A 13,778-nucleotide genomic window follows, 5' to 3' on the forward strand; every position below is an offset into this window, starting at 1 on the left:
GTCTCACTCTGTCACCCAGGCTGGAGCGCAATGACACAATCATGGCTTACCACATCCTCAACCTCCTGGGCTCAGGCGATCCTCCTGCCTCAGCCTCCTGAGTAGCTGGAACTACAGGTATGCACTACCACACCTGACTAGTTTTCTTGATTTTTTTTGGTAGAGGCAAGGTCTCGCTATGTTGCCCAGGCTGGTTTCAAACTCCTGGATTCAAGCGATCCTCCGACCTCAGCCTCTCAAAGTACTGAGATTGAGGTCTGAGCTACCATATCCACCACCCTGTATACATGTTAAGTCATTAAAAGAGGTTCCGCATCTAGAATGGGCAGAGCACTCACTCCACTTATAACCATCTTCATGAAAAATGATCACTCCTGGTTTTTTCTGGTAGTTTTTGAGATTAACATGGAAACATTGTGTTTCCCTCAATATATAATTGTCCAAACTGAACGTACAGGCAAAGTTTACGCAAAGGCCCTGACAGAACTATATCTATATTCCAAAGTAGGTGGGTGTGTGGAGCCACCAGTCACCCTGTGTATTCTACGAAGGGCAAAAGCTGCAACTTTTCTATCCAATACAACTATGGGCAGGAATTACATGATTACAATAAAGGTCCTTCCATTCAGTTTAAGATTTAGAGCAGAAGGAAAGACAAAAACAAATTCCCAAGAAATCAAAATACTTCCATGCTCATCTTGTACTCCAAGAAACCCTGAGATGAATTGTCGTCCTCAGACACCTGCACTTGGATCTAGGCCTGCCGGGAAACATCAGTAAGCTTCAAACTGGCTCATCATCAGCTTCCTGCTATACTCATAGGCCAAGAAGAGCGCCCCATTAGCAGGGAATGCTCGGATCATGGTGGGCTTCAGTCCAGAATATAAGGCTGTTATGCCTAGAACACAAAAGGGCAATCGAAGACTGTGACAAACCCCTTCTTGAGGATGCCCCACGTCACTGCAAAGCACAAGTATATTAGCACTTACAAATCCAGACAACATCAATAGCCATACCACCCTGAATACACCAATCCTGTCTGATCTCGGAAGCTAGGGAGGGTCGGGCATGGTTAGTCCTTGGATGAGAGACAAATCCAGACAATTAAACTAAAAACTAACAAGCAATGGAAGGACTTCCAGTTTCCCCTAAATAGACTAACAGAAACAAGGACAAGTATCAAATCTGCTGGCAAAAGTGATCGACGCTCAGGTAGCACAAATCAATGCCACACCTGGTTAACTCCTGGCATATGGATAAGTCAGAGCTGAGGGCTGATGTGGCCAGGCAAAGGCAACCACGGAGCCAGGCATGGCAGCTTCAATTGGGCAGCAGCAGGAGCACCAACTTGGAAGTCAGAGACCTGTTTCTAGTATCAGCACTGCCCTAGATAATTCTGAAGATTTAATCAGGCCAGGAGCAACGGCTCACATCGGTAATCCCAGAACATTAGGAGGCCGAGGCAGAAGGATCACTTAAGCCCAGGAGTTCCAGGTCTAGCCTAGGCAACATAGCAAGACCTCATCCTTACAAAAATTTAAAAATTAAAAAAATTAGCTGGGCATTAGTGGCATGTGCCTGTGGTCCCAGCTACTCGGGTGGCTGAGGCAGAAGGATTGCCAGAGCCCAGGAGGTCAAGGCTCCAGTGAGTTGTGATCACGCCACTGCACTCAGCCTGGACAGCAGTGTCCTACTCCAAAAAAAAAAAGAAGATTGAACTGGATAAGGTGTAAATACTTTGTGAAACTTTATATGTTATACAAACTTAAGCAGGAGCGGCTGTTAGTAATATTCAAGATGACTATGCTCTATCTGAGACACAAATTAAACAAATAGGTTCTCTGTTCCTGTGCCCTCTCTTTTCAAAAACAAAACAAAGAAGTCCATACGCCAAGTTTTCAGATCTATCCTAGGTGCTGGGGAATGAGGTATCCACTCACCTTCATTTTTCACAACACTTAAAAAGGTGCCAATAAATCCTGCCTGTTTTCCAGACATGGAAAGAACTTGAATTCTGGATTTGATGCAATCCACGGGGTACACAGCCAGCCAGAGGCAAATTCCACCAACTCCACCACTTAACATCAAAGAAACAGGGCCTAGAGAAAAAAACAGCCCATGTTATCTTGTCTCAAGAACAGCTGATGTGACATTTCCAGAGGTCACCTTAGCATTTTGATATCTTAACACTCAACAGCCCTGATTCTTCCTTTACAATTAAAAACAAAAATGGTCTTCTTAAACACAGCAGTTAAGTCTGGGAGCTGGATTCACCCCAGAACAGATCCAACACACTGGGGAGATAAGAAAAAAATGAGCTAACATTGCATTGCACACAGTTGTGACACGCAGCTCAACCCGATATGCTACACATAACTACACCTTTCACTGTTCTTAAAGCACTAGCAAGATGACCCAGGTTTAAGCTTATCACAACAGGGTTTATAGCTGATTTCCCCACAGAAAAAGAAATTGCTGTATTTCTTCTCCCCTAAAATGAATCCTGAAAATTAACACATTGTTCCAGTAAGGAAGTCTGGGATGGATGACTAGAGTTCCAATTTGGGGGGAACCACTGAGTCAAGAGGAAGGATGCTGGCGAGCGCCTGCTACCATGTTACTTTCTGGCATCCAGAACCTTCCCCATGCTGAGAGGACACTGCCATGGGTGGGGTGGGCCCAAGGAGCAGAGAATCCAAAGAAACCACACTTTATTTGTTTTTTTAGTCAGGGCCTCAGGCTGGAGTACAGTGACATGATTACAGCTGATGGCAGCCTCGACCTCCTGGGCCCAGCTCATCCTCAGTCTCCCAAGAAGCTGGGACTACAGGCATGCACCTCATGCCCAGCTAATTTTTTTATTTTTTGTAAAGACAAGATCTTGCTATGTTGCCCCAGCTGGTCTTAAACTCCTGAGCTCAAGCAATCCTCCCACCTCAGCCTCCCAAAGTGCTGGGATTACAGACATGAGCCACGGCACCCAGCAGAAACCAATTTCAGGGAGCAGACACCATCATATCTAAGTGCTGTCAATGCAGACACATTTACCTAGTTCATCTTTGGATCTCCCCGATGCAAAAAACGATCGACTCAGTTCATAGCCACCGAAGAAGAAGAAATAGCCAGGTACTTCTCGAAGCAAAGTGCTAGAGAGTCCATGGTAGAAGCCCAAGGGGCCGTCCTTCCTAAGAATACTCTTCACGACAGACCAAACTGTACTGGGAGGAAACACAGAGTGAGAGATGCAATTATGGCAAGCAGACGGGGGAGGAAGCAAAGACAGGGGCATTCACGTCCAACAACAGACCTTCTCAAGCACTCTAAGGGAGCGGGTGACTGTCAAAGAGGAAGCAGGAATTCTGAGAATAAAAGGCATTCTTCTGTGGGAAGGAAATATCTCACAAATACAGTCATTTTAGAGCAAGTCTTGCCACCTAAATTATCATCAGTAGAGGAATTTTATTAAAATGGAAAGCCAGATGCAGTGGCTCATGCTTGTAATCCCAGCACTTTGGGAGGCAAAGGCAAGAGGACTGCCTGAGTCCAGGGGTTCGAGACCAGCCTGAACAACTTGGCGAGACCTCGTCTCTACAATAAGTCAAAAAATTAGCTAGGGGTGGTGGCACGTGCTGTGGCTCCAGCTACTTGGAAGGCTGAGGCAGAAGGATCGCCTAAGCCCAGTGGGTTGAGGCTGCAGTGGCCAAGTATCCCACTGTACTCCAGTGTGGGCAGCAGAGTGAGACACCGAATCAAAAAAAAATAAAAGGGCCAGGCTCGGTGGCTCAGCCTACAATCTCAGCACTTTGGGAGACTGAGGTGAGTGGATTACTGAGTCCGCAGATTCAAGACCAGCCCAGGGACCTTGGTAAGACCTCATCTCTACAATAAATAAAAAACTAGCTGGGTGTGGTAGTTGGCACCTGTAGTTCCAGCTACTTGGAAGGCTGAGGTGGAAGAATCGTCTGTGCCAAGCAGGTCGACACTGGGTTGGCTGTGAGCATGCCACCACACTCCAGCCTGGGCGACGGAGTGAGACTCCAACTCAAGAAAAAAAAAATGGATGCATGTGCTTCTAGAAGTCACATGATCCAGGATGACAAAGCAAATGCTCATTTCTACGATAGTGAGTACATGAAAACCACAGTTATAATAAGCAGCTGTCTACACTCAGCAAGAATATGGTGGTGTTGCCCAGCCTTGATCATCCCTTGTTCTTCAGTTTTTCTGGTGTGTTTTGGGGAGATTTGTGTGACTGTTCTGGGTTTATTTTTGTTGTTGTTTTAGTGAAGAGAAGTGAGCAAAAGAGTGAATGTGACTTGAAAGCAAGACAAGAGAAATTCACTCCCATAATGCAAAAAGCAAGAGCTGAATTCTAGAACTGAGGGGAATGGAACATGCCCTGGAGCAGCTGGAATGCACGATGCCTTTGGTCCACTGACTCCTCTTCATTATGGGGCACCATGACAGGTTTTGTCCCCACTAAGAACAGGGAGGGAAATCACACACCTAGTATGTCCCAATCCCTTCCCTTTGCTCTCAGAGAACAGGGGTATCAGCCTAGAGCGAAGAACCAAGCTCAGAGGTGGTCAAGGCCACAAGCATCCAGATGCAGTGGCTCATGCCCGTCATCCCAGCACTTTGGGAGGCCGAGGCGGGAGAATCACTTGAGCCTAGGAGGGAGAATTGCTTGAGCCTAGGAGTTCAAGACCAGCCTGGGAACCATAGCGAGATCCCGTCTCTACAAAAAAACAAAAAAAGATCCAGGCGTAGTGACGCATGCCTGTAGTCCCAGCCACTAGGGAGGCTGAGGCAGAAGGATTGCCTGAGCCCAGGAGGTCAAGGCTGTGGTGCGCTGTGATTGTGTCACTGCACAGCCTGGGTGACAGAAGACCCTGACTCAAAAATAAAATAAAATAAAAATACAGGTCACAGCTCCGAACAATGATTTTCCTCTTGAGAGCCTCTGAAGCCTCCGTCAGCATTCTTGATCAGGCAGGCCCTTCCCAGAGCATCGCTTTTTGCAAATGCCACATGCAATCCAGCTCTACCTGGTCAACCTGCCTTCCAATCCAAATCTTAGCCCCAAGCTGTCAAAAATGCCTCATGTGTACACCACTAGGCTACAAATACAAGGTCAGCTTGGCCAGGCACAGAGGCTCACATCCATAATCCCAGAACTTTGGGAGACCAAGGCGGGAGGATCTTGAGCGGGGAGTTCAAGATCAGCCTGGGAAGCATAGCAAAACCTTGTCTCTACAAAAAAAAATTAAAATTAAAAACAAAACAAAGTCAACTTTCTTGCAAGGTGTCTGCCTGCCTTAAGCCTTTTGGATATAACTATTACTATCTTTAATTTACCTTAAACTACTTCCAAAGGACATATGGGCAGCTTCCAGGTGTGCTAATGGTCTATTTGTTAATCTGGACACTGATTACAAAAACACATAAATTGTGTGACTAGTTATAGAACCACATACTTATGACCTGTAGGAATGTTAACAATAGTGTGTTTGTGTGTGTTTCAAGAAAAAATGTTACCAGCCCAGAGAACACAGCGAGACGGTGCCTGAGCAGTGCTTACTTCTGGCTTTTGGCTATCTTTCCCGATGTCTCCATCTCATACATGGTCTGCAGCCGGCACTTCACGAGTTCGGTGGGGCAAAGCACCAGTGCGGCAAAGGCAGAGGCAAAGGATCCAGCAGCTGCATTCTGCAGATCACTGAAAGCACACAAGCGCGGTCACCCGTCGACTTCTTGACCCGTCTAGCACTTACCAAGCCGAGGGCACCTTGGCAATAAGGGAGCCAGGGACTGTGGCCTTTACCTATAGTCCCAGCTACTCGGGAGGCTGAGGTAGAAAGTTTGCTTGAGCCCAGGAGTTCTGGGCCAAAGGGCACTATGATTTGTGATCATATGTGTGAATCGCCACTGCATTCCGGCCTGGGCCACATAGTGAGACCCCGGCCTCTAAAAAGGAGGCTTCTGGTGAGTCCTTAGGAAGCTACCCTCACGGCAGTTGCTCCTGGTTGGATGTAGGGCATGGAGGATGGCCTCAGGACACAGTTTTATTTGAAGCCTAGAGGCAAAAACACTGAGGTGTTACTGGCAAATGCTTTTCAGAGGGGGGGCCTGTTACACACCTGGGTGTCTCAGAAGCCTTGGCTGGAGGGGGTTTTCTTTCGGGAGGAAGATGCCACTAGCAGTCCCCTCTTCCTTTTGATTTTACAGAATCAACCCTAAGCCCACAGACAGAGGCGAGCCAGGCACACACGTCTGCACAGGCCCACCTGCCCACCTGACTTCACTTCTTCTCGCTTGTCAAAACCAAGACTTACAATGGCTTCTGCAGTCTCAGAGCCAGCCACAGATCTGTATATGGCTGCCCTCAGCCCTCAGGGACTCTCTGTCAACCTGCTGATAGGCAGTAGTCAGTTGGGGTCATTAACCAGAGATGGTCAAGGTTGCTGGAACAAAGGTGGCAGTCAATAAATGGGGAAGTCGATTCAATCTAAGACGCGATAAGGGATCAGACATCTGAACCCACACCAAGCACGTTATCACGGTGCGAGGCCAAGGCCACATGGGATCTGCGGTGTACTTTGGCTGTCTGATACTTTCATCTTCCAGGGTACAAAACAAGGTGCATGAGCTCCTGGTTCTGCGCAAGAGGACAGCAGGTGTGACAGCCACGGGCATGGAATCATCTGTTTGTCATCCAGTCAACAAACATGTACCTGAACCTCCTGCTGTGTGAGACCCCATCTGGCCAAAGGTCAAAAGCAGAACACCACGCTGGGTCGTGTTCAACCCCGGAGCAGATAAACATTGACAACACAGTCCTCTCCTTTCACTGCTCTCGATTTTTTTTTTAAGTTGGGGTCTCACTCTGTCATCCAGACTGGAGTGTAATGGCACGATCAGGGATCACTGCAGCCTTGACTCCTGGACTCAGGCAATCCTTCTGGCTCAGCCTCCCGAGTATCTTGAATTACAGGTACACGCCACCACCTAGCTAATTGTTTTTTTGTACAAGTGAGGTCTTTCTGTGTTGCCCAAGCTGATCTCAAGCAACCTGTCTGCTTCTGCCTCCCAAAGTGCTGGGATGATAGGCGTGAGCCACCATACCCAACCGCTGCTCTTGATTCATCTTCTCTCAAGAGCTGACTCTTAGCAAATACTCCAGCCTCTCACCCTCCCCCAACTATGGTCTGATGGAAATAAGGCTGGGCAAGGGCTCAGAAGACATGGGTTTGAGTCCTCATCCAGGCAACCTGGAGCATGTCAAGACCTGCACCTCAGTTTTCCCATCTGAAAGACAGATAACAACACTGTGGTGAGGGGTATGATTACAGATGTGTGTGTCAGGCTTTGTAGACTCTAAGGCATCATCTCAGCAGGTAACAAGCCAACATGGCTCTAAAGGATGAGAAAGAAAAGGCTTCTGCTCAAAAACGATCAGAGGGTTGAATTAAACAGTGCTGAAAAACATGAGTTCTCCTCTGCAGCACTCCCAAGCATTTTTAACAAGCTAACAAGTATACTCCTTGGAATAAATGTACCCAGAGTGAGTCCTCACAAGAGAAACACTAGGGGCTGGGTGCGGTGGCTCACGCCTGTAATCCCAGCACCCTAGGAGGCCAAGGAGGGAGGAGGGAGGACTGCTAGGACCCTAGGAGGCCCAGGAGCTTGAGGCCAGCCTGGGCAACAGAGTGATACCTCATCTCTACAAAAAAAAAATTTTTTAAGTGGCTGGGTGTGGGGGTATGCACCTGTAGTCCCAGCTACTCAGGAGGCTGCAGCTGGAGGATAGCCTGAGCCGGGAAGTCAAGGCTACAATGAGCTGTGATCGTGCCACTGAACTTCAGCCCATGCAAGAGACCCCAACTCAAAAAAAAATAAAATAAAAAAGAAAGAAGAGGCTGGGCTTGGTGGCTCAGGCTGTAATACCAGCACGTTGGGAGGCCGAGGTGAGTGGATTGCCTGAGCCTGCGGGTTTGAGACTCACCCGGGCAACTTGGCGAGACCTCATCTCTACAGTAAATAAAAAATTAGCCAGGCATAGGTAATGTGTGCCTGTAGTTCCAGCTACTTGGAAGGCTGAGGTGGAAGGATTGCCAGAGCCCAGCAGGTCGAGGCTGCGGTGGCCAGGAGCGTACCACTGCACTCCAGTCTGGGCGACAGAGTGAGACTCTAACTCAAAAAAAAAGAAGAGACAGACACTAGAAAGCACTTCCTAACCCTCCCAAGGACATCGAGCAGCTCATGTCCTGGAGCCAGCGTGGGAAACGCAGCTGGCCAGCATTTTCTCCACCCGAAAAGCAGAAGCAAGCGAGGAGGGGCAGGCAGGGCCAGACTCCTAACAATATCTCCCAGGTAAGGAGGCAGAAATCACCATCCTCGTCCTGTGGCCATTGGAGGGAGGATGGCTCCTCCTCCAGACCCGCCCTGCCTTTCCTCCCCACTGCATCTTTCCCTAAGGAGGATGGAGCACTAAACTCCAGGCTTCCTCCCCAGACTGTCTCTCCCTCAGCGGAATGGCACTGCAGCCACCAGTCCCTTTGTTTGTGCTCAGTTGCCATGTGGGGTGCCTGGCTCCCTTATCTCCTTCCCTCCTTCCCTCTCTGTGCTGGAGGGTCTTTGGGTGGCTCAGCCCTCCTCTCTGCCTCTACCTTCTCTGTGGGCTATCTGACCCCAAGCCTCTAAAAAACAAACTCCACCCATCATGCTCTAATTCTTGCCTAAAAAATGCACATCTCAAGACGTCCAGGCACAAGGAACCTATGTTAGTTGTTGACACTGGCTGCTGCAACAGGGTTTCAAACTCCTACCAAAACACCACGACTGCCCTTTGCGAACACAAAGCTTATAGCATAATTTTTTGAGGCTGGGCACAGTGGCTCATACCTGTAATCCCAGCACTTTGGGAGGCTGAGGCAGGATCATCGCTTGGGCCCAGGAGTTTAAGACCAGCCTGGAAACATAGTGAGACCTTGTCTCTACAAAAAAAATTAAAAACTTAGCCAGGCACGGTGGTGCCTGCCTCTAGTCCCAGCTACTGGGGAGGCTGAAGCAGAAGAATCACCTGAGCCAAGGAGGTCAAAGCTGTGGTGAACCGTGATCGTGTCACTCCACTCCAGTCTGGGCGACAGAGTACGACCTTAACTAAAAAAAAAAAAAAAAGAAAGAAAGAAAAGTGGCATGATCATAGCTTACTGTGATTTGAACTCCTGGGTTCCAGTGATCCTCCTGCCTCAGCCTCTCAAGTAGCTAGGACTGCAGACATGTACCAGCACACTAGGCTTAATGTTTTTTTTTTCCTGTAGAGATGAGTTTTCACTTTGTCACTAAGACTGGTCTTGAATTTCCGGGCTCAAGTGATCCTCCCACTCCAGCCTCCTAAAGTGCAGGGATTACAGGCATGAGCCACCATGCCAGGCCCAATGGTCTTTTGTTTTAAAACAAAATGTCAGCGTCCTCAACTCACCTCAGCTTGGCCTGTCTGTCTAGTCCGACCACTTTTCGCACCACCTGCTGGCAGAAGCCATAGCACATGAAGAGGACAGAGTTCTCAGCGATGTTGGCAATCAGTGCTGGGCTGGTCCCCTTATAGAAGCCGCGGAAGCCCACCTGGGAGTAGGTCTTCAGGCAGCAGTCGGTGAGGCCCCGGTACAGGTCGGGGAATGTCTGCATCTTCACTTTCATCGTGTCGAAGGGCTGCCCAGTCAGCACGCATGCTGTGCCCCCTGGAACCAGAACAGAAGTCAGCTCTAGTGCAGGCTAGGTTTTGCAGAGTCAGGCCTCCGTTATCTGTAGAGAGGAGACACAGGCAGCCCACCTGGGGCTGACTCTTGTTCTGGTTCCCTTCAACCTTTTTCCCCAAAACCTTCCAGCTGGGTCCAGTAAACAACTAGCAGTGGGTCCCCAATGGACCCTGCATATCAGCCTCACCCTGAAGGAGCTCATACTCCCACAGGGAAGACAGTCTTCACCTTCACCGGACACAACCATGCAGTGTGTATGGGAGCCTCGTAACTGGTAAGAGGGGCCTGGGCTGACACCGGGTCTGCTGCGAGATCCTGGACAAGCCACACCCCTTCAGAGCCTCAGTTCCTCGTCCATGCCACTCATGGGGTTCAGGTGAGGATTAGTTTAAAATGGAGGAGCCAGGCTCAGCACTGCGCCAGTGACACGAGTGAAAACCAGCAGTCACCGTGCCAGAGCGAGAAACAAAAGCCATACAGAGGTGGGGAGACCTGGGGTGGGACTGAAGCCATCAGAACAATAACCAAGAAAACAGGGAGTCTGGGTAGTTAATCCCTAAGGAGCTAAATATCTGACTCAATGGAAAAATCTTTTTTTTTTTTTCGTTTTGTTTTTGAGTTGGAGTCTCACTCTGTCGCCCAGGCTGGAATGCAGTGGCGCAATCACGGCTCATCAAAGCCTCCACCTCCTGGGCCAGGTGCTCCTTCTGCTTCAGCCTCCCAAGTAGCTGGAACTATAGGTATGTGCCACCACACCCAGCTAATTTTACTTTTTGTAGAGACAAGATCTCAGTGTGTTGACCAGACTAGTCTTGAGCTCCCAGGCTCAAGCGAACCTCTTGCCTCAGTTTTCTAAAGTGCTGGGATCACAGGCCCTGCCTGAAAAACCTCTTGAATTTGAACTCTACCAATGAATGGCTTGTATTTTGATAAGGAATGGACTGAAATTTATTTTTGCTTAACATAGATCCTATATTTCTGTATGTTTATACTGTAAGAGTAGTAGAATAGAGATTCTGTGTCACTAATGAGGACCCTTCACCCCCCAGCAAAGGGGCTTGTTGTCCTCAGAAGTTAGGCTATGCATGCCAGCTCTCCTTCCATTTGGGGCATCCCTGTGTTGCCATCACAGAGAGAAATGCCCACCCAAAGTGATCAGGTACAGTTGCAGTATACATGAGGGCCCAGCACATGATAAAAATCATGCCCACCAGCCAGCGTCCTACAGATCAGGCTCCCAACATGACTATTGCAATTTACAGCTCTAAAACTGACAATAAATTACAAATGTGGCTCCCTAATACTGTATGCACAAAAATGGAGAAAGGAAAACTTTTTAATTCTATCACAATCAATCCTAGGTCTTCAGCAGACTGACAAACATAACATGTCAGAAATTGAGGCTGGGCGTGGTGGCTCACACCTGTAATCCCAGCACTTTGAAAGGTCAAGGACAGAGGGTTGCTTGAGCCCAGGGGTTCGAGACCAGTCTGGGTCACATAGCAACATCTTGTCTCCACAAAAATTAAAAAAATTAGCTAGGTGTGGTGGGGCACACCTGTAGTCCCAGCTACTAGGGAGGCTGAGGTGGAAGGTTTGCCTGCACCCAGGAGGTCGAGGCTGCAGTGACTGTGCCACTGCACTCCAGCCTGGGTCACAGAGCAAGACCCTGACTCAAAAAGAAAAAAAAAGTTGAGACTCTCATGTGGTTAAACGCCTTCCTACGCTGAGACCAAGGACTGAGCCCAGAGTGTTCACATGCAGGTGAGAGGAGGCTGGAGCAGGCAAAGGGCCACTTCATTCTCAGTGTCTGTGTGGCATGGTGAGGAGGGGACGGGACATGGGACCCAGGGGCTGCAGCTCACTTCCACGGCAGGGCAAGCGGCTGACCCAAAGGCATGCAGTGGGCAAAGGGCCTCAGGGCGTACCCCAGACCGCCTTCAGCACCCTTCTCCTGAGGCCAGGACCCTCCTTACAGGCTGTAACCAGGGAGCAGTGCCCTGGCCGGGTGCCCCCATCAGTCTGTGACACACTGTCTCTAATCTTCCTCACAAGTCTACTCAGTCGACCTCTGGTACATGAAAAAACTCTTTGCTCTTCTCTGAACAATTTCTTTTTTGCAATCCAGTGAACGACAGGATGACGGGTGCAACCTCCTGACCATGCAGGTCTGTTGACCCGGGGGGATAAGAGTACATGGGGCAGCAGCCCCTGGAACCTCCCTCTCCAGAGTTGCAGACTGGGGTTTCCTTTTAGGCAACACGAGCATGGCAACTCCTGTCACCCTGGCCCTGAGATATCAAGGACTCCGGGGAAGCAAGTCACCAGTCCCGTCTTTCACCCACAGATGCACTTCCTGCTTTTTCTGCACCTTCAAAGTGACCATTCTAAACAGCAGCCTGGTCACCACTCCCGGCAATGCTCCCTGTGCAACACCCACCCAGGCCCTCAGGTTCAGGCCCCCAACTCAGCTCTGGCTGACCACTCCCAGCAAATCCGACCTCTTCTCCTTTCCCTTCATAGCTTTAAGACACACTTCAGGCTGGGCATGGTGGCTCACACCTTTAATCCCAACACTTCAGGAGGTGGAGGCAAGAGGACTGCCTGAGCCCAGGGGTTCAAGACCAGCTTGGGCAAGGGCAACTTGGTGAGACCTAGTCTCTACAATGAATCAAAAAACTAGCCAGGCATGGTGGCACACGCCTGTAGTCTCAGCTACTTGTAAAGCTGAGGCAGAAGGATTGCCTGCACCGCAGCCTGAGTGAGAGTGTGACTCCAACTCAAAAAAAAAAAAAAAAGACACTCCATTATAGGTCTCATTGCTAAAGCGTGTCGGAGTATCCTTCCTTTCCCAGTACCAGTGAGAATAGTCACTGGCATTTCCCTGGGGAGACGGCAAGGTGCTTTTTTGCACTACAAGGCTCTGAAGACTGTCAGGCTTGGCATGAAGCCCTTCGTCCTGGCTGCCCTGGGAACATCCTCACACTCACCCTGGCTCATAATCTAATAATAAGAACAGACACTACCTTCTGCCATGCTCTAAACCACATTCCACCCATTCTGAGGTTGGAGCCTACTGCTTCTGGGGAGGGGAGAAACGTCCTATTTTCACACCACTCTCACTTGGTCTCACATACAAGGTAGTTGAGGAACAAAGAGGACTGGTTTTCTTCTGGGATCACTGTCATGTGTGGCTTAGACAGAGATGCGTTTTGAGAAATACATTGTCAATGTGTGAACATCACAGAGCACACTCACACCAACCTAGACCATATGGCCTGCGGCACACCTGGGCTGCATGGTGTGGCCCATGGCTCTTAGGCTGCACACCTGTATGGCATGTTACTTGCTGAACAGTGTAGGCAACCGCAACACAATGTAAGGATTTGTGTGTCTAAACAGAGCAAGGTGGAGTAAAAATGTATTACGATCTCACGGGACCACCTTTGCATATGTGGCCATCCTTGACAAAAATGTCACTCTGCAGCACATGACAGTACCTGCAGCTCCTGCCGTGAGGTCGATGGCAGCTTGGATAGCAGGATTGGTCTTCATGTTTGTCCGCTCCTCTGCCGGTCCCCGTGGAAGGCAACTCTCTGGAGCTTAAGCCCGGCACCGCATAGCCCTGGGGAAGCAAGAATTCACCATCAGCCTACTCCACAACCTCCGTTCTGTAGGCCTGCAGTTGAGCTTGAACCTGAACTTCGGGGAGCCTGGACAGGAGTTCTATGCTGCTCCAAAAAAGGGGGGCTCAAGGTGTCAGTGCAGCTTAGTGATGGACTGCCCCCCAAAAAAGCCCTCAGATCGAAAATCTGAGTATTGGTGCTAGCCATTGACACTCCAGCCAACCTCTCTGAAAACCTTAAAAACAAACACCAAATACAGTAACCAACCCTAGATGACCCAAACCACCTCAAGCTAGTTTCTCAGAGGCTGAAGTTAAACCCATGGAGACAGTTCTGAGTTCAGACAGCAGCCTGTGCTGGGCGCCTCAGGGGAGTGATAAGACAGGAGGTC

General features: G+C 49.3%; 1 protein-coding gene across 1 annotated transcript; it reads right to left on the reverse strand.

The window, feature by feature from the left end:
* Window positions 1–613: 613 nt before the first annotated feature.
* On the reverse strand, window positions 614–13,386 carry LOC103265316 (mitochondrial ornithine transporter 1). The gene is made up of 6 exons (XM_008063009.1): window positions 13,262–13,386; window positions 9,485–9,743; window positions 5,582–5,719; window positions 3,049–3,218; window positions 1,941–2,099; window positions 614–898 (listed from the first exon to the last, which is right to left on the reverse strand). The coding sequence occupies exons 1-6, from the start codon at window positions 13,314–13,316 to the stop codon at window positions 774–776; spliced, it is 906 nt and encodes a 301-aa protein (XP_008061200.1). The 5' UTR covers window positions 13,317–13,386; the 3' UTR covers window positions 614–773.
* Between the last annotated feature and the right edge of the window lie 392 nt (window positions 13,387–13,778).

The sequence above is a fragment of the Carlito syrichta genome, unplaced genomic scaffold (assembly GCF_000164805.1).
Source record: "Carlito syrichta isolate Samal-C Ts95f unplaced genomic scaffold, Tarsius_syrichta-2.0.1 Scaffold306385, whole genome shotgun sequence".
Classification (NCBI taxonomy): domain Eukaryota; kingdom Metazoa; phylum Chordata; class Mammalia; order Primates; family Tarsiidae; genus Carlito; species Carlito syrichta.